Source organism: Aspergillus welwitschiae, assembly GCF_003344945.1.
Source record: "Aspergillus welwitschiae strain CBS 139.54b unplaced genomic scaffold BDQ94scaffold_3, whole genome shotgun sequence".
In the NCBI taxonomy this organism is placed as follows: Eukaryota; Fungi; Ascomycota; class Eurotiomycetes; order Eurotiales; family Aspergillaceae; genus Aspergillus; species Aspergillus welwitschiae.
The window spans coordinates 686,617-712,353 of NW_020798697.1; the positions used below are offsets into that span (position 1 = coordinate 686,617).

Below are 25,737 nucleotides of genomic sequence, written 5' to 3' on the forward strand. Positions count from 1 at the left end.
CGGGTCGCATGGCCCCCTTCACCCATCCCCGATCAAGGTTCTAGTCTCTTGTTCGGGCCACCCTTGGAAACTCCTCCTCGCCTACCTAATTTAGCACCCTCTCTCAGCCTGCCCTCCTTTCCCTCCTCCGTGCGCGCATCGCCTTGCTTCATCCGCTCCTGTCTTCAACCCCCAGCCTGATTCGCCTCCACCCCCCTTTACCCTCACCAGTCAAACTCCCATATCGGTTACAGCTATCCCCAACGGAAAATTCGCTGCGGTCCATTCTTTCTTTTAAAGTTTTCATCGATCTCGAGCTGCCAGCTTAGCCTTCCTTTCTTCCCCTAGCGCTATCTGACTCGTGCGGCTTCACGAGGTGTGTCAGAAGAAACCATGTCGGTCACCGAAGACACCAAAGTTGATCCCATGTCGCCCACCTCCGACCCCAACCTGACTTCGCAATCCACAACCATTGCCGTGCCATCATCAGAAAGTCAGGAGCTTCCTAGTGCCGCCCCTCATCCCGATAACGCCCAGGCCGAGAGCCAAGAGCCCAGTTCGGTGGATGCGAAACCCACAGAGAATAATGAGGATAATACGTCAGCTCCCGTCCTCAAGCAGGACCCAGTTGATGCTGCTCCATCTGCAAGCGCATCTCCTCAACAACACGATGAGGCGAAGGCTCCGGCAGCTGGCTCCGAGCCATCGTCCCAGGGATCAGATGAGGCTGCTAAAGAAGAGGAGGACACGGGCCCATCCTTGGTGATCACCCTGCTCTTGATAACCGGATCCCGACACCCGTTCAAGATCGATGGGAAATACCTGCGGAAACGGTCGGTCAATGTAGAGAATTACGATCCATTCGCCATGAGCGTATATACGTTGAAGGAATTGATTTGGCGGGAATGGCGGCAAGGTATGCGTGCAATTGCCGGGATGGTCTCAGAACTTGCGGGTGGCTAACATATGATTCCTGGCAGACTGGGAGCCGCGCCCATCATCACCCAGCTCCATCCGACTCATCTCATTCGGCAAGCTGCTCGATGACAAAGCCCCGTTATCAGGTATTTATCACTTCTACCCCTGATTTGGTGCTGATGCTGATCAATTATCATCCAGACTCCAAGTTCAGCCGGGATGCTCCCAACGTGGTCCACATGACTGTGAAGCCCCAGGAGATCGTTGACGAAGAAGACGCCAAGTCCAAACCCCAGTACACCCGGGAGCGGGAGTCCAGTGAGCGTAGCCCTGGCTGTCGCTGCATCATTCAATAATGATTAGGACTGTTTCCGCCCGAGAAAGGAGATGACAGAAGTCACATACTCAAGGCAGTCCTACCATGCTTGCGTCCTCGGGATCTGCCATTATCGCTTTGCCCTCCTAACACCGATACCAATGCCAAGCTCACTTGCTAGTGCTGCTTGAAGATTCGTCGACACGAGTCTCTTTTAGACCCCTATGGAGCTTTGTTGCTTCTCTCTGCTGGGTTCGAGTAGGCTTTGGTCCTCCCTCACGCTTGTTCGCCTTTTTGCTGCAAGGCATTGCATGTGGTTGGCTGTTTGACCGTAATGAGACGGCGTTATGGATGGGTTATCATCGCTTTACCAGCATGGCCGCATTGACATTTACCCCGTTGTCTGTTCTACCACGTGGTCACCGTTTGGCTTGCATAGTTCCATGAGCTGCTTGATGCTGCTCCGCTTCCTCTTATTTCGTATATACCCTAAGCTCATGTTCTCGCTTGCTCTCCCGCTCCCCTGTGTTGTCTCGTTGGCCGGTCTCAAATTTCTTGCATTTATGTCCACATATTGGAAGCCTATCACTTGCCCTTGTTTACATGGTCCGTTGCCGTTCTACTGTGTTTCTGTTGCGTTAGGGCTTGGACCGACCAAGTTGCGGTGCTCACGGAAGACCCTGGTGGCCCTCTTCCGATCTGGCCAGCCATCTGATTGAATCTAGTTTGAGATACGGGGCTTGTGCGGCCCACAGGTTGATGTCAAATATAGCGTTTCCCTGGTTTGAGGCCAGCGGAAACTACATAATGTACAAACATTGCACATATGAGTAGCTATCTGATTCGTAAAGTACCCTTTTCCATAACCACCCTACCAAACGTCGGCTTGTACGGGGGGACCAGGTAGATGAAACCACCATTTATTGTAATGTATAATTTACCGCAGACAGCGCCTGTATCAAGAAAGAGAAAAAACAAAATTCCGATTCATAACAACCCATTCAACAGCCAACCAACAAGTAAAGCCATGCCATGCCATGTCATGTCCAGATCAGAAGAACTGCCAACCCCACCACCACTCAGTGATCCATACGCAATCTCTTCTCCATCTCATCATGGAAAGCAGGCGGTTCACGGAACTCATCACCTAAACCCCACCCGTTAGCAAAAGCACGATACTTTCCCCCCTCCTCTACCAAAATAGGAAAAGAAATGGAAAACTGGGTATGAACACTCACCCTTAAACACATCCTCCCAGCCCACCTCCGCATCCCTACCACCCAGGACCAAAATATCCTCATGGAGGTTTCCCATGCCGAGACCACCCAACGCAGCAGGCCTGAACGTCCCATCACGCACGATCTTCAACTCCATGCCGCGGCGCACGGGCTCCGCGATGCCGTACGCCCGACGCAGCGACTCCATCTTCAAGGCATCCTGGGTGGCGCGCCACGCGAGGAGGCGGGCTTCGAGCGGGTGCGTCGAAGATGGGGTGGCGGTCGCTGTGGAGGGAGGGCCCCGGGGTGCTGGGAGGGTGATGTTGTCGCGGAGGGTGTCGGGGAGACCGGGGGCGGAGGGGGCGCCCTTGGAGGGGTGAGGGAGATCGATAACGGCGCGGGTTGTGGTGTTGGTTGTTTGGGTTGGGTTGCTGGAGGGGGGGGCGATGCGGAGGGACTATTCTTTGTTAATCATTCAATCTGTATAAATGAGGGTCGGGAGTTGGAGATGTGGGTGGATGGACGGAATGCATGGGGATGGACGGACCATTGTGACGGTTGTGGTGAGGATTTTATTTGCAAGGTGGTATGTGTATTGTGTCGTGGATGAGATTAAGAGATGGTTGGGTAGATTGGAAGGTTAGATGAGTGTGGTTCGTGAGATGGAGGTTGGAAAGTCGGAAGATAGTAAGTAGTCAGTCAGTAGAGGTACCGACGTAGCAGCAAGCAGCACCAGTATTAGCAGCTCTGACATCGCAGCCAGGCAGCCAGTCCACTGGCGCGTTCCCGCAGCAAGCTCCTCCGGCGCACCATACCTACCACCTCCGCCAATCTTCTTCCACATCACGTGATACAATCTCTCTGCCCCGTCCAGGAAATGTTTCCCATCCCGATACCAAGATACCCCCCAGGCCCTAAAGCACAGCACATCGTCGAGGAGACATATACCAAAATGGCCCCTCTCGTCTCCTCCCTCGCCCTGTGCACGCTCCGGACCCTGGTCCAGCGTCCCGCCGCCATTAAATCCACCTCCTGCTCCATCACCACCCTCGCCGCCGCCGCTCCCCGACGACCTTTCCAGCCTGTTCTCCGCACGCCCACCGCAGTCGCTGCTGCTGCTGCTGCACGCAAGACCTCCATCCCCTCTTCCTCCTCCTCCATCCTCCGGCAATTCTCCACCTCCCCGTTCCGCCAGGCTACCTACAACCAAGTGCGGCGCGGATGCCGTGTTGCGCAGCGCGCACGTCGCTCTCGGTCTCCGGCGCTGATCGGCCGGTCTCAGATGAAGGGAGTGTGTTTGAAGACGGGTATTACGAAGCCGAAGAAGCCTAACTCCGGTGAGCGGAAGACGGCGAGAGTGAGGTTGAGTAGTGGGAAGGTGGTTACGGCTTATATTCCTGGTGAAGGTGAGATCACTTCCCTCCATTCGTTTTTTCGTGGTTCGGGTTGGGAATTGGGGGTGAGGAGAATGAGAATAGATGGGGATAATGAAATTGAGCGAGAGAGGCTAATATCTCTGGTCTGTGTGTAGGACACAATATCCAGCAGCACAGTGTCGTTATGGTGCGTGGTGGTCGTGTGCCTGATTGTCCTGGTGTGAAGTACCATTTGGTTCGTGGTGCTATGGATTTGGTAGGTTTACTTTCTGATATTGGGTTCCTGGGATTCGGGGGTTGGTTTGCTAACTTCTCTCAGGGTGGTGTTGCTTCTCGGTTGAACAGTCGGTCCAAGTATGGTACGAAGAAGCCTAAGAAGGACTAGAGCAGTATGAGGGATGTTGCTTGTGCTTAAGAATTTGGTCATTATTATTTTTTGGTATTGTTTGTATCATTACATCGTGCTTTGACGGATCTTTATATCGTTGTTATCATTAGAACACGGCTATGTACATTTATGAGGCTTGCCTGGCTACAGAGCACTTATTTCCCTTTCCCATTTCATCCCGACTCCATCCAGTACATCCTGCAAACGATCTCTGTACCTTGCACCCCTATACCCGGAATATAGAGAAAAATTGATGCGCGCTTGTGAAGTGAAGTCCCTGACAATCTTATAAACACATGACACCCTGGTCCGGAAATCAAGAAATGAAGAATAATTTTTTTTCAAATGTTATGAACCTGCGTCCAGCATCCTGCAGGATCATCATGAGAAGGGTCTAGTAACGAGCTGGGAATTATCCCGTTAGTGGACGTTTTCTTACGCCTGGACAGTGCCACTCGACGGTGCATGGTCAAGAGATGTCCGGCTTTGCTGATCACATGCACGGCCAATTTCGCGCTGCGCAACGACAATATTTCCAATTAATTTTTTTTTGAAATAAAATTAAGAGTGAAGCACTCAGCTCTCATTCTCGTAGCCCTTGGGCTTGTCCATGTCGTTGACTTGGAAGAACCGGGACGTGCCTGTTGCTGGTTATTACTATGCACCAACAGAAGAAAGCCGAGGAACTTACAAGAGTATCCCTTCCAGTCAAAGTTATCTTTAGGGTTGCAGTGGCACTTCAGGTCCAGCCTAAGCTGCTCACCAGTCGGGCAGTGGGTAAAGGGGACGTGGTAGTAGCCAATCTCGTTGAAGAAATGGATCTGCTCCTTCTTCAAGAGAAGTCCCGCAGCGATAGAGTGGACTGGTGCATCGCCCCAACGTTCATAGAAGAAGCCACCAGCGTGGTCGAGCGTCTCGAAGTAGTCAATGTATTCCTTGGACCGCAGCCATTCCAGACTTCCAATCTCAAAGTTGGACCACTACAAGCTGGTTAGTCAAGTCAGCTGACAGCTTCATGGGGCAATACTCACGAAGTGACACTTGTTGTAGGTCTTGCCGCCATCATCACTCAAGAATCCCATGGAGTTACCGTCCGCGATATGCTCCGGGTGTTCTTCCATGAACTTTTGCACCGTACCCCACAGGCTCGGGATGGTGTCGTAGTACTCGTACAGGCTCAGCACGAAGCTGTACTTCTTGTCGTTCTCTTTCACGTAGCGGAACGGGTCAAAGCTGACATCACAGAAGAGCTCAATGCTGGGCTCCACACGCCAGTAGTACTCATAGTTCAGCATCAACGGGTGCCGGAAGAAGAACCCGGACTCATAACGGCACATGTGACGGTAGCTTTCCGAGTCGCCGTAGATGATCTTCTTCTCTCCCATTTCCTGTCGGACCTTCTTGGCCTTATCCTGGTCGATCCACTCGGGATAAGACCAATGCTCCTTCGGGATCACGCCATAGTGTGTATTGCCGGAGATCAAGGCTGACGTGACCTTCTTGAACTCCTCGTCAAACGGCTTGTCGTTCAAAAACACCCAGTCGTAGTGATAGTTGTGGTTAAAGCGGTCCTCCACCGTCCGGATGGACTTGACCATCTCCCAAAGATCAGTGTTGCGCGCCAGGGTCACAAAGGTGGCGTTCACGCGGTCCGTCGGGATGTCTTTGATCGGTCCACTTGATGACAGCGCATCATTTTGCGAGGAGTGAGAGGAGGAAAAGGTGTCTTTGTAGGTCGCGGGGTTTAATTTTGTGCCGATGTTCTCGGGGATTGGGATAGCGCTCCTAGAGATAAAGAAGAAGATGGCCAACCCCTTGAAGCCAGTCAGTAATGCGAAAGGGGTTCTGGCGGATCAGGCACACTCACCGTGATGGCAAACAAAAGATATCGCAATGGCCCTATAGCCATGATGTGAAGGGCACTGCACTGTGCCGGAGCGTCGGTGAGGAGGTGGGAGGAGTAATGTTTGGTCGCGCAGGGCTGAATACGGGTGCCTGTTGCGCAGTATCGGAGAACAAAGGAGGCCGGACGATGAGAATTAGAATGTAAATGAAGTTGACAAACGAATGACGGACAGCTAGTGTGAAGTGAGGAGGAGGAACTCCGAGAAATGGGGCCTCTCGATCAATGCAGGCTATGACAGGCCCGGTGAGAAATGCGCCTCCCAGGTATTCTTGGAAATCAATCTATGGGCGATCGGTAACGACAATGCAGATGATGGACCCGCGGCGCATCAGGCAAAGATTAAAGTTAGTTGGCAATTCGGGGCACTGGTTGTCGATCCTGACCACGGCGCTCGTGCTTCCCCAACCGTTCTTTATTGGAAAGAGTTTGAGTCTGGACAGAAATATCGGAGAAGATGGGAGATAAATGTGGGAAAAAAGCAGATGTCAACAAGCGCCTGCGTACGTTGGCAGTTTAGCTTATTCGCCCCGGTATGGTGAGGGCGACGTAATTTCCCCCGTTATTGGCCGGGCCACGTACGTCGCACTGGTTCTGAGCCACCAAGTGGATGCGTGAGATAAGAAAGAATACATTCTGGCATTCAGTGTCTACAAGAAGGACTTTTACTCTTCCCTAGGGAGGGGTCTATACCGAGAATGACGTTAAGGAAGGGACGCGATCGATGCTTGAGTGTATCAGTCCATCTGGCCGGGCGTCGATCCATCCTGCCTTGGGATTGGGGGCCACATACTCCCCATAGGGCGCGATAGATCTGTTATTACTTATTAGAGCCCAAGTAATATTAATACATACAAATGCCCTGCCCTTGATACTACTTTATGAAGTAGACAATTATCCGTGTACTCCGAAAGGCAGAACAGTATGGTGTGATATAGATAGAAACAAAAAGGGGGTTCGTGCTCATGTCTACAGAGTCCATTATTTGGCCGAGTCCAACTGGAACAACGGGAGAGCAGATGACTAAGGTGCAACAGATTCCCCGTGATGCGGTGACTAAATTTATGCCTTACTGCCTCAGGCGTTAAGGCTCCTAGGCTCCCAGGCCACACCGGACTAAGCTAAAGCGGGTGATATCAGACCGGCTGTGAACCTCATCCCGCACTACCCAATTATGCCGCGGTGGTAATTCTCGCCCTCTTCCTACACCCACTGCCTCCCCCCACCCCCCGCTTCCCCCGAAGATGTCCTTCTTCGGTTTCAATACCACCCTGCCTAGGGATCGAGCTCCTGCGGGCGAACAGAGGGGTATCTTCGACACCCCTGATCCGTTCGCCGAAGTCGCCCGCGCCAGACTGGCAGCAAACTTCCAAAGCGGCGAGGATGACGACGTGTAAGTTTCCCCCACTTTGCCTCAATGAATTCAATTGAGACAACTCGGGGGCATATCGCTGACCAGTGGCTTTTTCTTTGATCACTATAGCATCGACTTTGAGGATACGTACGACGGCCTAGGAGACCAACTGGACGATGACCAGGATGCGTTCAACGATGACACGTTTGGTGGCGGCTTCGACACCGGCCCGGTTGGAAAGGATTTCGACTTCTTCGGAAAGACTGCTCAGGTCGCCGATGTGATCGGGGAGGAGCAGATCCGCTACAGCCTTCAAAAACCCGGTGCGCCTGCGACCGCGCCTTCGCAGCCCACCGCCGATACTGCTCTGCCAGACACTACGGCCCAGAAGCCCAAACGGTCTGGCTATGAGAAGTACAACGACCCGGGTTACATCCCCGACCTTCAGGCCAAGTCTAGCGTCTGGGGCATGTCGAAGAAGCCGGAACAGCAGCTCCAGCAACAGCAGCTCCAGCAACAGCAGCTCCAGCAACAGCTGCAACAGCTGCAGCAGCCCACGCCTCAGATGGTAGCGCAAGCGAAGAAGATGCTGAGTCTCGAGGAGGTGGAAGCGCAGCTGCGGAGACAGGGTCCGACTTCGCTGCCCGCCCAAATCCCGCTGTCCCTTCCGCAGTCGATGCCAGAGCCCACTCAGCCTCTCCAGCGAGCTCAGATGCCCCCTCTGCCCGAAGGCTTCCCGCAGCTGCCGCCTGAGATTCTACAGGCCCAGTTCGCCAAGGGAGTGCCACCGGCGCAGTTGTTGCACCAGCCACCCATGGTTCCAGAGCCGTATCCGCTTCCTCCAAATCTGCCGATACATATGCTGCAAAATGCCAACTTGCCGCCTCAGCACATGGTGCCTCCCCAACGTCAGGCGATGCCACCGGCGGCTCAGCGACCCCAGCAGCAGCAACCGCCCCTACCTCAAGCTCCCCGTGGTAACAACGCGCAATTGCCAGTGATTACCAACTCTCAGCAGTTGATGCACCTGACGGAAGAGCAGCGCGTAGCGTACCTGATGGAAGATGCCAAGCGTGCGAAGCGCAACCACAAGATCTTCCTTCTATCCAGGGGCAACGGGCTGATGACCCCGCAAGACAAGAACTTCATCACCCGAATCCAGCTTCAGCAACTAGTCGCTGCTGCTGGCAACGTGGCGGACTCTGATGCAGAAGCGGTCTTGGCAGAGGACTTCTACTATCAGGTTTACAGCCAGATCCGGGGTGCGCCGCGGCAACACCCACACCAACCTCTCGGTCACTTTGCGCAGACATACCTCCTCCAGACAGGCAACAGACTCGGGGGCCATGGCTCTCGCCGGCAGTTTCAGAGCGCCGACAATCACATGCAGAGAATGCAGCAGCAGGTCCAGCGTGCGGTGGAGGCCGCTAAGCAGAAGCCTAAGAACAAGCAGCTTATCATCGAGGGCAGCTTGGGTAAGATTTCTTTCAGCAACGCCAAGACGCCAAAGCCCATGCTCAACATCAAGCGTCCGGAGAGCTCGGAAGGCGCTAAGACGGTGAAAAAGCCGCACACCGATTTGAGTGTTAGCGACCGCAAATCAGTCCTGACCAACCTTGAGAGCGTTTACAGCACGCTTATGGATATGGAGGACATGGAGCGCACGATGCCTCCCCCGCCAGATGAGAATGATCCCGAGGCCATTCAGAAGCACATGGAATGGAGACAGAAGATCCGCTCGCTCAACCAGAAGTTGTGGCGCGACCTTAAGGTCATGGAACCCATTGTCCCCAACACCAACACTCCCCATCCGTTCATTGCCTTCCTTGCTTATCCCAAGGGCAAGAAGGCCATCCCCCGCATTTTCCGCCACATTGATCAGGAGCAGCGTGTTACTATTCTTACTATGATCGTTGTGCACTTGGATTCTCTGGACGTCGTCCGGCGCGCCCAGCCTGTTCCGGGTGAGACCCAGCCCTCTCTGGCCGTTCGGGAAGCCATTGAGCTTTTCTCTCAGGCCGTCATGCCCAGTCTTCTGGGGTACGTCAACGAGGCGCCATTCAATATTATCATTGGCTTGCTGGGACTTGTCATTGCGCAGACGCATGTCCAGATGATCGCGAGGACCCGCATTGGACTTGGAATCTTGACCATGCTTCTCAGTCGGGCCGAAATCGTGAAGGAGGCTGGACAGGCTACAGAGCGGGACTGGCAGCAGTGGGTTGAGAAGTTCAATGTGCTGTTTGACACCCTTGAACCTACGTTTGCAGATATCTTCCCCAGCTCGATCAATGCTGGCGACGACATGTATGTGTGGCAGTTCTTGGCTGCAGTTGGTATCGGAGCTAGCCCCGAACAACAGCAACGCCTTGTTATTGCGGTTAAGTAAGTGCAACCTCTCGTTTACAATTATTTACATCGATACTAACCGTTCTACCAGGGACCGGGTGATGGAGACGGTGACTTACAGCAAGACGCTTCCTGCCGATATGGCCAGTGCGCGTCTTGGCAACGTCAACCTTTTCATGCGGGCTATTGGCCTCGATGTCGAACTTCTAGGTTAAATGACGGGGGACGATCTCCACGAGATACTTCTTTCGCTGCCTATTCCCAAAGCTCCCAGGGCAGGCTGTTGCCCCGATTATGCGTTATCCAGGACCGGACAGGACCTATCTCAGTATCGATCGTGAACACCCGAGTCCCAACATGACAGGGTCTGTCAGGTGGACTCCGGGCAGATGTGCTTAGCGAAGTTGGCCTATACTTAAGACCGATACCCGGTAAACGGGTGCTCGGGAGGGGACAACTGGCTGAAAGGTCAGTTGGTCTCTTGAGACGCGAAGCCGAGGTATGACGGCGTGCGATTGCAGCCGAATAATGGCACTGGCGAATGAAGCGCGTGCGACCAGTGATGTATTAATTACGCATCACCATGATTCTTATGTTCCGTCCCACGACATGTTTGGTGGGTCTGTCAATAGTGATGTCTTCTAGCTATGTCTTCATGTGTTCTTTTCAATCCTATCTCTTTTATTTTGGAATATTCTGTCGGTAGCCGTGGGTTTTGTATGGATCAGCCGAGTAGCCTGGCGCTGCAGTGTGGAGGGACACCAATTATCAGCCACCTTTTCATTTTCCATTCACCGGCAATCCCCAGATCTATTCTCAACCACTCACTGTCCAGCCTTTCTGCAAACACCTTCCAAGAGGACATTTCCACCTCGTTCTCCAAATCGATCCAGGCTTGGTTAGATGCAATCCAATTCGGGTGCATCACCATAACTCAGATCACGTACACTATTCGCAATGAAATATGATGCCAACCTGTAGGATGTAAAGCTTCGGGATTCTGGTCTCTTTGTGCGGGTCCTCCCACATGCCCGACTTCCTTTGTCGCCATGCATCCATCCGCACTCTGAAGGTGCCATCTGCTCCGCCTCGCGCATCATCTCTCGGTCTAAGGAATGACCAACAGGTAAGCCATAGTCTGACGTGCATTGGAAGCCAGGGTGTCTGGATCCCCGAGGTACCTACAGACGTGATTCGCTTGCACTATGATTACCCTGCACAATTGTGAAGGGAGGCCTTGAGAGTCCAACAAGTGTTGACAATAATCGACATATCAGTGGTTGAAGCTGAAGGTACCGATGTACCCACTTGATTTTTTAGGAGTGTGCGAGTGTGCAGACAAACGCTCAAATCATCGATCTCCAGAGAGGTCTGTTCATCGCTGGTTAAGCGCCGTGCACGAGTTTAGCGGCTTTCCCTGGACGCTAATTGCATAGTCACACTGTGCTAGCCAGCTTAGTGACAGCCCCAACAGTACTAATGCAAGGCTACATGTTCCCTAATGCCTCAACCTGTGATGCTCTCCAGCATTATCCTTGCAAAGTTGGCAATTGCGACTGAAGCGCGTTCAGCCCATCAGCACTAATACTGCTGCTGTGTGACAGCAACATACTTAGGCACAGAACGTGGCTCGGTTGTGATGGTCACCAACTTCGTTTATACTGTCCAGGGATCCACAAATCCTAGGCGGCTAAGCCTAATATTTGAGATTAGTTCAACGTCCCGCCTATAAGACAGGAGGAAAGATGATTATCTTTGAGGAACGTAAAAATTGGATCCAGTGTGGACCAACGTGGCTTTCAATGTCGAAGTTGGAAAGAACGACGAGAGTGTTGGGATGAGTTAAACAAAATTGCATCCCTCATTCTGGGTGCTTTCTCATAAAAGGTAGACCTTGGGACCTGAGCTCGCCCAGTGAAAGCTGAATGAAGTCGAGTTGATGACTCTGAGCCCATTCAACTATACACGCCCTCGCTTAGCGATCTACTGACTTCTACTTTTGATCATGCTGGAAAATGCCCTACGGTCTCTTCAGAATCACTGGCGGGTCTTGACAAGTACAGCCATCATGGATCTCTTGGGGTGTGTAGTCATCGCCGTCGCTGGCTACATTATCTACCAAGTTTGGTTCCATCCACTGTCCTCCTATCCTGGCCCATTCGTCGCCAAGCTGACCAATCTCTACTCGGTGGTTCACGCCATACGCGGCGATCGCCATGAGGACCTATATCATCTGCACCAACGCTATGGTCCCGTTGTGCGAGTCGGCCCGCAGCGCGTTTCCATTCTTGATGCAAAGGCGTTGGAGCCCATCTACGGCTTCCATGCCAACGTTCAGAAAGCCAAGTCGTACAACATCTTCTATGGCGTGAGCATCTTCAATGCCATCGATTGCACAGTGCATGCTCGCAAACGTCGAGTCATGTCTCATGCCTTTTCCAGCCAGGCACTGCGTGGCATGGAACCCCATATCTTGTCAGCCATTCGCGACTGGTGTGCCGCCCTAGGTGATCAACATCCCGATAAGCAGGTGTTATCTGCATGTTCCCGTCCTGGAAGCTGGTCAAGGCCCAAAAATATGGTGCACTGGAGTGCCTGTGTGGTCTTCGATGCGCTTGGGGAGATCTGCTTCGGCAAGACATTCAACACTTCTTTCAGCGACGCCAACCACTTCTTCTTCCCGTTGATGGCCTTGAACCTCCGTATCATGAACATCTGTGGGCAGATGCCTATTCTATGCTCCCTGGGTTTGGAAAGGTATCTTCGGCGCGGTACTGTCGCCAACCGCCAGCGACAGATTGATTTCTCCCGGCAGCAGTTGCAGACTCGGCTCGCCGCAGAGTCCACCCAGCGTCGAGATATCATCTACTATCTGCAGCAAGCACGGGACCCGAAGACCAATGAAGGCTATTCTGAGGCGGAACTGATGTCAGAGGTTATGACGCTGCTAGGAGCCGGTATGTTCACAAATTCCGTTCCAAGTGGGATTTGCCCCGTTTGTATTATTTGGCTGAAACTCACCGGCTGAACTATCAGGTAACGACACAACCAATACGACATTAACTGCCATCTTCTACTATCTTGCTCATAACCCAGCGATCCTCGCCCGTCTGAGCGCAGAGATTCGTGCTGTCTTCCCTACACTGGAGGCGATCGTTGCCGGTCCCGATCTGTCGCAGATGGCTTACCTTCACGCTTGTATCGATGAGACGATGCGTGTATGCCCGCCTGTACCCACTGATCTGCCACGAGAAGTCCTCCCTGGAGGGCTTCGGGTGGGAGAGTGGTATTTCCCGGCCGGCACGGTTGTCGCAGTTCCCACCTACGCGTTGCACCACAGTGAAGACCACTTCTACCGCGCCTTTGTGTACGATCCCAGTCGGTGGCTACTGTGTGGCAACAAAGGCACTGAGCAAGGAGAGGGGGTGAGCGCTGAGGTGCTCAGTCGGCAGCGGCAGGCATTTGCACCTTTTAGTATGGGACCGCGGGCGTGCATTGGGCGGAATGTAGCCATTCTCGAGCTCGAGCTGACTATTTCCCGGGCATTGTGGTTGTATGATATACGACTGGCACCGGGAACGGAGCAATTGGGCGTCGGCTACCAAGGCGAATACAAGATCAAGGACCATTTCGCAGTTGGGAAGGAGGGCCCTGTGTTGCAGTTTCGGATGCGACAGAAATGAGTGTTTCTTGATCTTTTCTCGGGCGGAGTTTATAGTCCGCTTCAAAACAAGGACATTCCCCATTCATTCATGGTTCCTAGTCAGGGTTTATGAAGCATGTGTACTAGCAATCACTGGTACTCTCAATTGTGTCTCGCCTCTATCGGGGTCTCATGACATTATCGAACTATATCTATATCCCCAAACAGCAGTCAAGCATCTTTCAAGCTTTAGCCTTGTCACTTCCACTTCAATCGATTCGACAGCCGTAGCGGGTATCTGAAAGGATTGCAGCGTAATATCCACTGAGAGGCCCGAAGTGATACAGCTCAGGATCTGTCTGATACCCAGACCTGTCAGAAGCGAGATAACTTGCTGGGAACAAGACACATGCCACATGCCCGTATTTTCAGCTGGCCAACCAAGGGTAGTAGCTTCAGACGGTGATAGCGCCTGCATGGGTAGCTCCATCAGCCTATTGAAAGAGATAGATAGACAGCTGACGTGCTAAAGACGATACAGCATTAGCGCTTGCGACCCCGCGCTCTTAGTATCTACTAGTTGCTGTCCCTTCGCAACCTCTGATTTCGCACACCAATTCGGCGTGAAGAGAAATCCCTGCCGGGGGGGGCCATCACACCGATAGAATATACTATGGAGTACTATTACAACATATCACCTTCGGACATGCCGGATGCGGAGGATGGACGTGTCATTCTTACCCCCGAACGCAACCACTATATATCTCCCCTGCAGTGATAGGCGGGGTTTCTTCTAGCGAGTGCATCACCGTCTTGCTCTAGACTCCAAACTAGCTAAGTATGTCCCCATGCCGTCTAGTGGCACCTCCCCGGCCCCAGGATAGTGGGTGACACTTCGGCCTGCAGCTATCGTGACCAGTAGTTGGTGAGCCAGTTGCTTCTCTTCCCGTTCCCCTCCTCGGCCATCTGCAAGGCCGGCAGCGCCACGAGAAGATGCAGCAGGGTCGGTGTATGTTGCTTACACTTATATTATCGTGCACCGTCACTGCCCATGTCCGATCTCTTCTCTCACAGCTTCAGTCAACTGCGCTGGCGTTTCATACAGCCTGCCATGATGGCTCTGGATACCTCCCACATCTGGCTCGCCCTTGTCGGTATCGCAAGCTTTTACGTCCTGCGATCTATCTATCGTCTGTATTTCCACCCGTTATCTGGAATCCCGGGGCCAAAACTCGCAGCAGTTACACATTTGTATGAGTTCTACTATGATGTTATCATCCATGGGAGGTTTCTATTTCAGATCGAGAAAATGCATCAGCAATATGGTAGGCAAGGGGAAATCTAACCAGCTGAAGCTCTGCTAAATTCTCCCTCAGGTCCAATTGTTCGCATCAACCCCCGTGAAGTCCATATAAGCGACCCATCCTTCTATGATGAGATCTATGCCTCCAGCACTCGCAAACGCGAAAGGGACCCTCTGGCTTACGGCGCATTTGCGCTCCCCTACTCTATGATCGGTACGATGGGCCACGAACATCACCGCTTCCGACGTAATATCCTCAATGATTTCTTTTCCAAGCGATCCGTTCTCGCTATATCTCCCTTCATTGAGGAGCGGGTGGAAAAGCTTATGGGGCGCTTTGAAGGGTTCTATCGTGATCAGAGTCTAGTGAATCTGAGCGATGCATTTGCCGCGCTGACTTCGGACGTGATCACCTATTACTGCTATGGAAAGCGCTGGGGTTTCATTGAGGACAAGGACTTCCGCAGCGATGTCCATGGAGGCAATGAAGAAAATACCGGGCTTGCCCACTTCAACCGCTTCTTCCCCATTGTGCCTGAAACAATGCGCAAGATTCCGCTGCATCTGATGGCGCTATGGCTCCCCGGCAGGGCCGGTATGCTCCAGTTTCAGGGTTCCATTCTAAGCACTATATCCGAGAATACGCACGACAAGGTATCGGAGAAGGAAGACCGGACCATCTTCAAACGGTTGACGGACCCCAACTTACCAGTCGCGGAAAGAAGCCAACGTCGCATTGAGGACGAGGTGTTCACGCTCCTTGGTGCAGGGACAGAGACCACCGCCAGTACCTTGATGATCATGACCTACTACGTGTCGCGGGACCGAAGCATACGAGACAAGCTGCGGAGTGAACTGAAGCAGGTCCTGCCCACACCTACCAGTACAGCGACCTGGCCGGAGTTGGAGAAGCTGCCATATTTGGTATGTCATGAGCCTGCAACGCTGACTATACGTCTAACCGATTTGCACCTCTAGACGGCCGTTGTGAACGAATCTTTACGATTGTCCTATGGACTGATTATGCGGCTGCCCCGCGTGGCACCGACTGAGACTCTGAAGTACAAGGACTACGTGCTTCCACCGGGGGTAAGTGATTCTATCGCTCTGCTTTTGCAATCATGTCATGATCTAAGATCCTTGTCAGACGCCAATGAGCACTTCTACTTGGTTTGTCCATCGCGACCCGTCCCTCTTTCCCGAGCCGGACAGATTCGACCCGGAGCGCTGGATCAAGGCTGCAGAGGAAGGGGTTAATCTAACGCGATACCTTGTATCATTTATGAGAGGAAGTCGAGCTTGCATTGGGATGAAGTCAGTCCTGCCCTATCACTGTTGGGGTGTCTGCTAACCAAATTCATAGTCTGGCATACATTGAGCTCTACCTGACGATTGCGCATGTGGTGCGACGGTTCAACTTTGATGTGGAGACCACCAGCCCGGAGAGTATGCGCATCACACGCGATAGGATTGTTCCTGGCACGGAGAAGGGGCTGATGCGGGTGTATGCGAAGGTGACAGATATGATGGAGGATTAGCCGTCAGTAGTAGGAGTATAATCTGGCTCTGAAATAATATATAGTTCGGGCCATACTACTACTTCCTACTACCATACTCTTATCATGCTTGAGCGGCCGATAAACCTGGATTAACAAGTTATTTGTAGCACTCCTGTATGGATACGATGTTAATTTATGACTGTATGATGAAAAAGAATGATTTAGGATCAGAACTAGTTGTCAATTAACAAGTGACTTTATTGCAGTAACCAATCCATCCTAGAACCGTAAATATTAAGACATCACCGATCCCATACACACTAAATACAGGTTATCACTACTAGCAGAGCCACAGCCACTCATCCTCACCTTCCATGTCAGACTATGTTGATGTCAAAGGAGACAAAAAATAAAAAGATATTATACAAATAATAAAAAAGCAATGAATAAATCAGGTCGTGCCCGGGTTCGAACCGGGGTTGTCGGAACTTCCGAAGCACAGGAGTACTCAAAATCCGAAGGGATAACCACTACCCCACACAACCGCATGCGGATAGTTGTCACTGGCGATTTACGACTCATCAGTTGCCATTGCTGTAGCTCTACTTGGACAACGCCTTCTCTCTGCAGTGAGGGATTATTCGGACAGGTAAACCACGTTGCGGGCAGATAGCCTGCCTGCCTACCAACTGCATGGTTTCTAAGGTTATTACAAGCATCTGTATTACTGTTCTGGGACAGAGAGATAGTTGTGAGTTTAGTTATCCTATCTGGAAAGCTATTAGCAAGCAAGCAAGCAAACCAGTGGGGACTCGGACCAACAAAGACCACCTGTTCGGCATGGGCACTACTACTACTACTTCATCTACTCCGTACAGTGCTCGTTCACAAGCTACTGGGGGATTACTATACACTGCATCTACCCCTGAAATGGGTGTCCAGACCTAATTTAGTCCTATCTATCTACTTGGATAATCCCTCATCTCCCTGATCATCACCATCGTCATCACCAGCAGACTCTCATAGCTAGCTAATTAACTATCTACTCCAGGAGAGAGACAGCAATCTGACACTCGCAGATCTTTTCCCTAATACCATAATTGGCCCCCTTAACAACCACGGATTTATTAAGAGCCACACACACACGGAGAGAGAGAGAGGGAGGGAAAGGGAAAGAGGCAAATGGCAGCGTGACAGCCCACCCACGATTGATTGGACCCTTGGGATCGGGTGGAAGCGGTCCACTTCACACTTGCTACTTAGTCGTGGAGTGGGAACTTTGGCCTCGAGGTGTGTGTCTTGGACCCGCCCGAACTGGTGGTACCTTGACCTGGACCTGGTTAAAAGGGAAAAATGAGAGAATGGCATGGTGCCATCATAATACTATTATAAGTATTAGTGCATATAAGTGGTCAGTAATTACGGATATGGCACCTTGTAAGAAGCAGGGAATCAAGTAAGTAGATAGATAGATGTAGTTAGTAGTGGTGGTGGTGGTGGTGCAATTCAACCCCAATACTTCAAGCCAGTCAGTCAATTAACCGTGACGGACTTGTCTCGGGCCGTGTGTATGTTTCAGTTCTAGCCTATCGATCCATCTAGTTACTTTGTGTGATACTTATTAACCGATAGGAAGGATGAGGATTAAGATGATGATCAGACAAGGTATTGGCATATCAACGGACATGCACATGGCTGGATGTGGTCTCTCTGGAGGGGTAGAAAAACTCCGTAAGTACTTTTTCCCTGAACTTTACTCCGACTGGATTGTTGTGCACATACTATGCAGCAGTGCAGCATGCATGCATCTATCCTGCGGCCGTGAGACTGATACATATAACCACCACTACAGAATACTTGGGTATATTCAGTTCGAGCAAAGTAAATGGTGTGATGTGGTGGTGGGAGGATGTGGGATATGGCGGGGGGAGAATTAATATGGATCGTCCCGTGGTCGAGGGCCGTTTACGTAGACTGTCTTGGTTGATCAGCAGGTGGAAATAGCAATAAGGGGGTTTATGAGTTTGAATTGGATAGAGGGGGAGAGGAAGGCAGTAGAGAGGCAATTAGGCAAGAAGAAGTGAGTTACTCTTTCTGTACCTGAATTACTACTTGGTACATGGGGAGGGTGACTCCATCCAAACAATCACCAATTGCGGCCGCCCCTTAAATATCCCGTCCCCGCCGCCCGACTTTCTTCCCCCCCAAATCTCCGTTTGCGCCATCTTACCTTTCCGTTTCATCTTCTTCCCAATTCCCTCCATCTTCTCTCTCTTCCTCTTTTTCTTCCGACTCTCTCTTTCCCTCTCTACCTCATAGTCATACCTTATCATCATCATGCCTGCTGGATCAGTTCTTGTCACCGGGTAAGCTTCTGATCAATGCCTTTGTCTCTCTAACGCACCCGCTGACCCCGCAATTCTCCCCCAAACAGTGGAACGGGCTACATTGGCTCTTTCACCACCCTCGCTCTCCTCGAGGCTGGCTACAAGGTCGTCGTCGCTGACAACCTCTACAACTCCTCTGCTGAGGCTCTCAAGCGCATTGAGTTGATCAGCGGCAAGAAGGCCGAGTTCGCTCAGCTCGATGTCACCGACGAGGCTGGCTTTGACCGTGTCTTCGAGGCCCACCCCGACATTGACAGCGTTATCCACTTTGCTGCTCTGAAGGTGCGCTTTCCCTCTAACCTCTTCCTCCCTATGCCTCAATCTACCTCTCTGCATATCTCTTGCGCATCAAATGGAGGTTCCTGGCTGACAGCCATCTAGGCCGTCGGTGAGTCCGGTGAGAAGCCTCTGGACTACTACCACGTCAACGTCTACGGCACCATCTGCCTCCTGCGCTCCATGGTCCGCCACAATGTCACCAACATCGTCTTCTCCAGCTCCGCCACCGTCTACGGTGATGCCACTCGCTTCCCCAACATGATCCCCATCCCCGAGGAGTGCCCTCTGGGTCCCACCAACCCCTACGGCAACACCAAGTTCGCCGTCGAGACCGCCATCACCGACGTCATCAACGCTCAGCGCAACAACGCTATCAAGGCCGGCAACGAGGCCGAGGCCCAGAAGTGGAACGGTGCCCTGCTCCGCTACTTCAACCCCGCCGGTGCTCACCCCTCTGGTATCATGGGTGAGGACCCCCAGGGTGTCCCCTACAACCTGCTTCCCCTCCTTGCCCAGGTGGCTACCGGCAAGCGCGAGAAGCTGCTCGTCTTCGGAGATGGTACGTTACCTCTTGCAGTAGATATGACAATTCTCAGCACCTAAACTAACTGGGTCAGACTACGCCTCCCACGACGGAACCGCCATCCGCGACTACATCCACATCCTCGACCTGGCGGATGGTCACTTGAAGGCCCTGAACTACCTCCGCGCCAACAACCCCGGAGTCCGTGCTTGGAACTTGGGTACCGGCAAGGGCAGCACTGTCTACGAGATGATCCGTGCCTTCTCGGCGGCCGTGGGCCGTGACCTCCCCTACGAGGTTGCTCCCCGCCGTGCTGGTGACGTCCTCAACCTGACCTCCAACCCCACGCGCGCCAACAACGAGCTGGGCTGGAAGGCTGAGCGCACCCTCGAGCAGGCCTGTGAGGACCTCTGGCTGTGGACCCGCAACAACCCCCAGGGTTACCGCCAACAGCCCCCGGCCGAGCTGCTGGAGAAGCTGCAGAAATAAATAATGACCCCGCATATGTTTAGAATTTCTTCTTTGTTTTGCCAGGAAAATCGATAGAGACACGATTGGACTTGCTAATTGGATGACGAATTTCCTTTTTTTCCCCTCTTGTTGTATCTAGAAAGCAGAGCTTTGATGTTGATGTAACTGATTTCGCCATGCAATATGCAGCGATAGGATAGACCTTGGATCACGTAGCTCTATCAATTTCAATGTGTGATAATGTACAACCCAACCCAACCCAAGCCATGAATCTAGACTAAAGAAATCTTTATACAACTATTTCCCCTTCCGACTCCTCCTCGACCCCGGCGTCTGTTCCTTCGCCCCCGACCCCGATGCCTTATTCTTCTCATTCTCCTCTGCCACCTCCTTCTCCTTATTCGCCAACGCCCTCCGCACCGCGGACTCCCTCTCTTTAGCCTCAATCAACTTCTCACTAAACTCCCACAGCATCTTCCCGGCCTCCTCATCCTTCACCTCCTTCCTTGCCAAATCCACTTCCTTGCACTCCTTAATCATCCAACCCCCCTCACCACGCCCATACTCCGCCTCCATCGCCGCATACAGCACACTCTGCGCCCCCTGCTGCGGCGACTTCAACACCAACCACCACACCGGCCATGTCACCAGATACACCAACAATCCCCACAACGATCCCCCCGTCATCCACCGTCTCATCCCCGGAGTGCGACTAAACCCCGGATCCACCATAATCACCCGCGCACTGCACGGCTGTCCATCCGGCCGCTTAAACGAATTCAGATGTTTCTGGAACGATTGCGCAAACACCATAAGCGAGAGCTTGCTCAGCCCATACAAACTGACTCCCTTAGTCTTCTTCTTCTTACTCTTGGGCTTCTCCCGTTGTAGCTTGCCGTTCTTCATCACCACCCTTCTCCCGTCACCATTATCCCCCTCCGCATTCGCAGCAGCAGCAGCAGTAATGGCAGCAGAAGCCTCCACCTGCCTCAGATCCCATTTAGCCCCAATATAACTCGAGCACGTCGTAAACACAACCCTCACATCCCGATGCGCCGGCTGCGCCCGCAACGCCGGAGACAGGATACTCAACAGATGGAAATTCGCCAGGTAATTCACCATCCACTCCTCGTCGATGCCATCCACGGTCAACTTCCGTTTCTGGGATACAGGCGGCGCCGCATTCCCGCAGAGAATCACCATGTCCAGGCGTCGCGGCGCCACATTGTCGATCCATTTCGTCGCGAAGGTGCGGATGGAGTGCAGAGACGAGAGATCGACTTGCTCGGCGTAGATTAGTTGGTTGTTGGTGCTGCGGCGGAGGTCCTCGATGTATTCGGCCAGGAAGATGTCCGTGGGGGGGTGCTGTGTTAGGAGGATGATTTGGGCGCCGCGCGAGGCCAGGGCGGAGGTTACTTGCGCGCCGATGCCGGATGTGCCGCCCTATTTCCAAGTGAAAATTATATATTAGTATTGAGGTTTGCGGGGAGAAGGGGAATTGTGGGTGGTAAGTACAGTTATCATAACGACTTTCGAATGCATCAACCGCTCAGAGGTATTTCTGGCGCCCCCGAAATAATATTTCAGGGCGGCGAGGAGGACCGCCCAGGGGAGGATTTTGAGAACTGTCCATAGGTGCGGGATGGAGTTCGTGCCCTCTGTTATTGCTGTGGTGATGATGGGGATGGGCATTGTGCTTTTGAGAGATTGATATATGTGGTGAAAGGGGAGGGGGAGAGAGAGAGCGGAGGAGACTAAGACAGATATATCTGTCTTCGTCCGGACGGAGTTAAGTTCGAGAACCACCGTCGGAGGTAAGTACATATATCTTAGCGGCTGATCTCCCGCCACTCATAGCTGCCATTAAGCACTTTACCCCCCTCTCTTCTTCTTCCTTCTTCTTCCTCCTTACATCACAACAAATTACAGTATTGAGAGGACAATGCCACCCCCTCACCAAAACAACAACGAAGAAAACAACAACAACGATGATGATGATGAATACTTCCTCCCGCTGGAAGACCAACGAGTCTTCGGCGCAGGGATCCGTCGCAAGCGCGTGCCTTTCGTGCGCTCCTCGGAGCACCACCTCTCTACCACTGATTCTACAACACACATATCCTCCGAACCAGCTACACCCGCCTCGACCGGGCAAAGCATAGCGAATAAATACCTCTCGATTGTCCTTTCGAAGTCGAATCCCGCTACTCCGACACCGGAATCAGAACCAATTTCGCATCCACAGAAAGAAGATGATGATGATGACATCTGCCCCGTCTGCAATCTCCCCTATACTACACCTACCCACCACACATCAGAAACAACAACAGACAATGGAGAAGGAGAAGAAAGGAGCAGGAGGAGGAGGCATATACATGAAGCTACCCTCCCGCACCAACTTAGTCTCCCGCACTCGCACCCACCGTCCCATCTAGACCGCACACGTCCTGGACTGCGCTACTTGGCTGCCTACGGCTGGGATCCTGATTCGCGGGTGGGATTGGGACCCCAGGGTCGAGAGGGAATACGGGAGCCGGTGAAGGGCAAGGTGAAGGAGGATACGGTGGGGTTGGGGGCTGTTGTTCCTGAGGTTAAGGATAAGAGTGGGAGGGTACAGAAGAAGCAGAAGGCCAAGGTGTTGAATGCGAAGGAGGTGAGGAGGGGGCAGCTGGAGGAGAGGAAGAAGGGGGAGAGGTTGCGGGAGTTGTTTTTTCGGGATGAGGATGTGTTGAGGTATTTGGGTGGGAAATGAGTATTTTATGTATTTGGTTTTTATGGGGGCGTTGATTGGTTTGGTATATACCCAGGAGTTGAATAAGTATTAGGGTTCTTGTCTGTCTGCATGGTACTTACATAGTCACTACATACACAGAAGATACTAGAGGCTAGTATTAATGTCCGCAGTAAGGTGCTGCGGGATGAGGCTGAAGCTGAAAGAATGACAAGGCTACCGGAAAAACCGGTGCTTCTTTTCCTTCTTCTCTTTCTTCTCCTTCTTGTCCTTCTCCTTCTCCGGCGGCGCTGCTCCGTTCGCCGCTTTGCCGTTCGTCCCCAGTGACATCGTCGCCAGCGCGGATGTCGGTGCCATCGGCTTCAGATTAACCGGGACCGGCTTCTTCACCGGCTGTGCCGGCGCCGGTGGAGCTTCCCGCTCGAAGAGATGCGCCGGCGCTGTGGGCTTGGGCCGTTCGGCGGGGATGTCCAGCCGGCGTCGGTCTACACTAAGATCGCCCACCTGGCGCAGGAACAATCCGGGAGACAGCATGTGCGATGTAGCCAGAAACACGTCCTTGCCGCACGTCTGCGAGATCTCGTAGCATGTACGTGCCTCTCCATATGTAGCACCACCTGCCATGAACACGATGATCCGCTGTTTCGGCTGCTCGCCTGTCGACCGCGTCCGGGCCCACGTCGGTTTGGCACTGCGCAGCGACGCCTGGGAGAGACCCTCCTGTTGTCCTGGCGTGTCGGTATCCGTGTGCGGCCGCGTGAACGGGAAGACGCTGGGGTCCAGCGTGCCCCGCACCAGCTCCTCCAAGATCAACTTGAGGTTCAGGTCGTAGCGCGAGAGGCTTTCCTCTTCGTCAATGGGCCCGGACGGTGGCTTCCTGGTGAACAGCGGCTGCACGGGTGGCTTGTCGTCCTTCAATGGCTTCTCCACACGGGCTCCAAGTAGGTCGAGATTGGCCACAATTTCACCGTCCTGCGGTGCAAGTTGCGCGTGTGCCAAAAGCTTCCGGATGTCACCCGCGAGGATACCTCCCCGGTAAATAATATAGAGCAGTAAGAGTCTCAGTCTCTCTGGCTGCTTGATCGCATCGTCGTCTAGCAATTGCACGAGCTGGGAAGCCAGGTTCTTTGCCTTCTTGTAGTTCTCGTCCATGCCGGTGGCGAAGCATTGTTCAACCGAGCTTACTTCGAGGAGCTTGTGTTTCTGGAAGTAACTCATACACTCTTGCGCCATGTTAAGATGCAGTGTATAAGCATCTCTTCCCTTTTGAAACTCTGTCAGACCCGCCAGCATGTCCTTGATAGTGTTCACGTTCGCTTTGTTATTGCTGCAGCGCCGTTAGTAAGGGGTCGAAACGATCAAATGTGCCGTCACTCACTCTTCCGCAAACTGAGGGTTCGCAGCTCGGAACTTGGCAAAGTCTTCACCCAGCTTGCCGAGCACGTCCTTCATATGCATGTGGCGATACTCCACCCACACGTTGTCTTCTTCGTTGATCTCCATATCCTTGAGCTCCTCGTTGTGGCTTCCCTCGTTGATGACGGTCTTATACGTGACCTTGTCGCCATCGCTGATAGGGAGCAGATCGTGCACCATGGACTGATACGTAAACTCATGTAGCAGGGGCGCGATCAGGTCCATAGACCGATCCACGATCAACAGCACTCCGCGCGGTCTGGGGGACGGGGGCGGAAAGTCGCGCTGGAATTGCGCAAACTGGTCCAGCTCATTTTGAATGAACCGCGCCAAATGTGAACACAGTACGCTGGCCTCGTGTGTCGGGGCCCGGGGGCGGTAGTACCGGATCACTGGGTATTCTCCTAAGCTCGCACAAAGCGACACAATCTGTCCCGTCAATACCAGCTCAATCTGCACAGGTAGCCTAGCTCACCTTCTGTGCCAACCCCTCCAAGTGCGCGCGGATCAGATGATTACAACCAGGGTGGAACAACACCGGAAAGCTCCACGGATCTCGAAAGGTAATCAGGCGCGATTCCCTGGGGAAGTAGTCGGCATTCATGATCTGAACATTGGCAATCTGGTCGCGAGCCAGCTGGGAACGATCCAATCTAGCGCGCTGCTCCGGGTCGAGAACTGCGAGCGACGTCAGCACCAAGCGGCCATTGAGGAAGCAGGCGCCCGACATGATGTCCAAACCAACCACGCTTTCCGGTATCTCTTCCTCTCAAAATCCGCCATAATACAGTCGACAATGTGTGGAAGGGGCGAGAGGATATACAGCGCATCCATCGTAGGATTGGGGGAGCGCCGATGCTCGATCTGTTCAACATCTTGCGGGAGGCCATTAGCGCCGCACCGGGACGACGAGGAATAAACCGAGGGGAACTTACTGGTGACATTGAGGTTGAGGATATCATCCTCACTGACAGCATTGTCGATTAGCTTGCGACTGGTCTCGTCCACCACCAAAACCTTCCACTGTAGACAAAAACGTTAGTTCTGCGGCGGGGTGAAACGAGGCGGGGGCCAAATCCACGGTAAAGGAGAAGGGGAGGGAAAGCAATCGCACCTCATTACCCGCCGCATAACGGATCGTGTTCAAAATTACTAGCGGATAAGTAGTTAATACTTGAATAGCTTATATGTATAAGAAAGATAAAGTACTCACGATCACGCTGGATGTTGAGGATTGAGGTGCTCATTGTGGCTGACCGGCAGCCCTCACGGGGGCATAGACACTAGACTTCACGATTGCTGGGGAGGGGAATGACGGGGGAGCGGTCGGGAGGGAACCGGAAGATAAGGCACAGCCAGAGCCAGCAATGGAGGGGGGGAAGCAATGGAGAATAATACTCAGGGGCAGCCGAGATGGACACCAGCGATGCGGGCAGGCTTTCTTTTTGAAACGTAAGTCGGGACTCAGGATATCCCCGAGACTGGAGACTGAGACAAGAAGAGACCCTCTTTCTGCTCTTCCTCCCCAGCGGGTCAAAAGCATCATTCTTCCTGTCTAATCTCCCGATCCGCCAGGCGGTGTGGCCCCTTCCCTTCCTTTTCCGGTTAGTCGGCGGCGATCGCCAGCTGCAGGCAATGAGGCAATGAGGCACCCAGGCACCCAGGCCGCGAGAAAAAGCCGATGG

General features: G+C 52.8%; 13 protein-coding genes and 1 non-coding gene across 14 annotated transcripts; 8 read left to right on the top strand and 6 right to left on the bottom strand.

Moving 5' to 3' along the window:
- The first annotated feature begins 191 nt into the window (after positions 1 to 191).
- Positions 192 to 1,407, top strand: BDQ94DRAFT_72713 (uncharacterized protein). Its single transcript, XM_026776406.1, has 3 exons — positions 192 to 895; positions 960 to 1,043; positions 1,099 to 1,407. Exons 1-3 carry the CDS (start codon positions 373 to 375, stop codon positions 1,251 to 1,253), a joined length of 762 nt encoding a protein of 253 aa, XP_026631056.1. The 5' UTR covers positions 192 to 372; the 3' UTR covers positions 1,254 to 1,407.
- Positions 1,407 to 2,054, top strand: BDQ94DRAFT_72699 (uncharacterized protein). Its single transcript, XM_026776403.1, has one exon. The coding sequence runs from the start codon at positions 1,561 to 1,563 to the stop codon at positions 1,930 to 1,932; it is 372 nt and encodes a 123-aa protein (XP_026631057.1). The 5' UTR covers positions 1,407 to 1,560; the 3' UTR covers positions 1,933 to 2,054.
- Position 2,055: 1 nt separating this feature from the next.
- Positions 2,056 to 3,055, bottom strand: BDQ94DRAFT_72707 (proteasome maturation protein). Its single transcript, XM_026776405.1, has 3 exons — positions 2,978 to 3,055; positions 2,452 to 2,887; positions 2,056 to 2,360 (listed from the first exon to the last, which is right to left on the bottom strand). The coding sequence occupies exons 1-3, from the start codon at positions 2,978 to 2,980 to the stop codon at positions 2,293 to 2,295; spliced, it is 507 nt and encodes a 168-aa protein (XP_026631058.1). The 5' UTR covers positions 2,981 to 3,055; the 3' UTR covers positions 2,056 to 2,292.
- Positions 3,056 to 3,341: 286 nt separating this feature from the next.
- Positions 3,342 to 4,351, top strand: BDQ94DRAFT_135561 (mitochondrial 37S ribosomal protein uS12m). Its single transcript, XM_026764693.1, has 3 exons — positions 3,342 to 3,836; positions 3,962 to 4,062; positions 4,126 to 4,351. Exons 1-3 carry the CDS (start codon positions 3,383 to 3,385, stop codon positions 4,189 to 4,191), a joined length of 621 nt encoding a protein of 206 aa, XP_026631059.1. The 5' UTR covers positions 3,342 to 3,382; the 3' UTR covers positions 4,192 to 4,351.
- A 150-nt stretch (positions 4,352 to 4,501) lies between these two features.
- On the bottom strand, positions 4,502 to 6,358 carry BDQ94DRAFT_72721 (glycosyltransferase family 15 protein). Its single transcript, XM_026776407.1, has 4 exons — positions 6,062 to 6,358; positions 5,226 to 6,008; positions 4,886 to 5,174; positions 4,502 to 4,835 (listed from the first exon to the last, which is right to left on the bottom strand). Exons 1-4 carry the CDS (start codon positions 6,101 to 6,103, stop codon positions 4,771 to 4,773), a joined length of 1,179 nt encoding a protein of 392 aa, XP_026631060.1. The 5' UTR covers positions 6,104 to 6,358; the 3' UTR covers positions 4,502 to 4,770.
- Positions 6,359 to 7,341: 983 nt separating this feature from the next.
- BDQ94DRAFT_166260 (deadenylation-dependent mRNA-decapping factor PAT1) lies at positions 7,342 to 10,015 on the top strand (the record flags this gene model as incomplete). The annotated part of the gene is made up of 3 exons (XM_026770501.1): positions 7,342 to 7,490; positions 7,581 to 9,836; positions 9,892 to 10,015. The coding sequence occupies 3 exons, from the start codon at positions 7,342 to 7,344 to the stop codon at positions 10,013 to 10,015; spliced, it is 2,529 nt and encodes an 842-aa protein (XP_026631061.1).
- A 1,853-nt stretch (positions 10,016 to 11,868) lies between these two features.
- BDQ94DRAFT_166261 (cytochrome P450) lies at positions 11,869 to 13,483 on the top strand (the record flags this gene model as incomplete). The annotated part of the gene is made up of 2 exons (XM_026770502.1): positions 11,869 to 12,757; positions 12,837 to 13,483. The coding sequence occupies 2 exons, from the start codon at positions 11,869 to 11,871 to the stop codon at positions 13,481 to 13,483; spliced, it is 1,536 nt and encodes a 511-aa protein (XP_026631062.1).
- A 1,074-nt stretch (positions 13,484 to 14,557) lies between these two features.
- Positions 14,558 to 16,284, top strand: BDQ94DRAFT_181420 (cytochrome P450; the record flags this gene model as incomplete). Its single annotated transcript, XM_026773879.1, has 5 exons — positions 14,558 to 14,768; positions 14,820 to 15,670; positions 15,725 to 15,835; positions 15,894 to 16,060; positions 16,110 to 16,284. 5 exons carry the CDS (start codon positions 14,558 to 14,560, stop codon positions 16,282 to 16,284), a joined length of 1,515 nt encoding a protein of 504 aa, XP_026631063.1.
- A 414-nt stretch (positions 16,285 to 16,698) lies between these two features.
- Positions 16,699 to 16,790, bottom strand: BDQ94DRAFT_t31. Its single transcript has one exon. It is a non-coding gene; the product is annotated as a tRNA-Gln (tRNA).
- Positions 16,791 to 17,238: 448 nt separating this feature from the next.
- BDQ94DRAFT_72783 (uncharacterized protein) lies at positions 17,239 to 17,693 on the bottom strand. Its single transcript, XM_026776408.1, has one exon. The coding sequence runs from the start codon at positions 17,611 to 17,613 to the stop codon at positions 17,284 to 17,286; it is 330 nt and encodes a 109-aa protein (XP_026631064.1). The 5' UTR covers positions 17,614 to 17,693; the 3' UTR covers positions 17,239 to 17,283.
- A 772-nt stretch (positions 17,694 to 18,465) lies between these two features.
- On the top strand, positions 18,466 to 20,206 carry BDQ94DRAFT_135569 (NAD-dependent epimerase/dehydratase family protein). The gene is made up of 4 exons (XM_026764694.1): positions 18,466 to 18,611; positions 18,680 to 18,914; positions 19,014 to 19,470; positions 19,529 to 20,206. Exons 1-4 carry the CDS (start codon positions 18,583 to 18,585, stop codon positions 19,921 to 19,923), a joined length of 1,116 nt encoding a protein of 371 aa, XP_026631065.1. The 5' UTR covers positions 18,466 to 18,582; the 3' UTR covers positions 19,924 to 20,206.
- On the bottom strand, positions 20,203 to 21,597 carry BDQ94DRAFT_166264 (putative oxidoreductase; the record flags this gene model as incomplete). The annotated part of the gene is made up of 2 exons (XM_026770503.1): positions 20,203 to 21,348; positions 21,421 to 21,597. 2 exons carry the CDS (start codon positions 21,595 to 21,597, stop codon positions 20,203 to 20,205), a joined length of 1,323 nt encoding a protein of 440 aa, XP_026631066.1.
- Positions 21,598 to 21,847: 250 nt separating this feature from the next.
- Positions 21,848 to 22,657, top strand: BDQ94DRAFT_166265 (putative G-patch domain protein; the record flags this gene model as incomplete). The annotated part of the gene is made up of 1 exon (XM_026770504.1): positions 21,848 to 22,657. One exon carries the CDS (start codon positions 21,848 to 21,850, stop codon positions 22,655 to 22,657), a length of 810 nt encoding a protein of 269 aa, XP_026631067.1.
- Positions 22,291 to 25,550, bottom strand: BDQ94DRAFT_72790 (Sec1 family protein). Its single transcript, XM_026776409.1, has 7 exons — positions 25,266 to 25,550; positions 25,167 to 25,204; positions 24,988 to 25,075; positions 24,781 to 24,927; positions 24,528 to 24,730; positions 24,015 to 24,481; positions 22,291 to 23,963 (listed from the first exon to the last, which is right to left on the bottom strand). Exons 1-7 carry the CDS (start codon positions 25,297 to 25,299, stop codon positions 22,853 to 22,855), a joined length of 2,088 nt encoding a protein of 695 aa, XP_026631068.1. The 5' UTR covers positions 25,300 to 25,550; the 3' UTR covers positions 22,291 to 22,852.
- Positions 25,551 to 25,737: the final 187 nt, after the last annotated feature.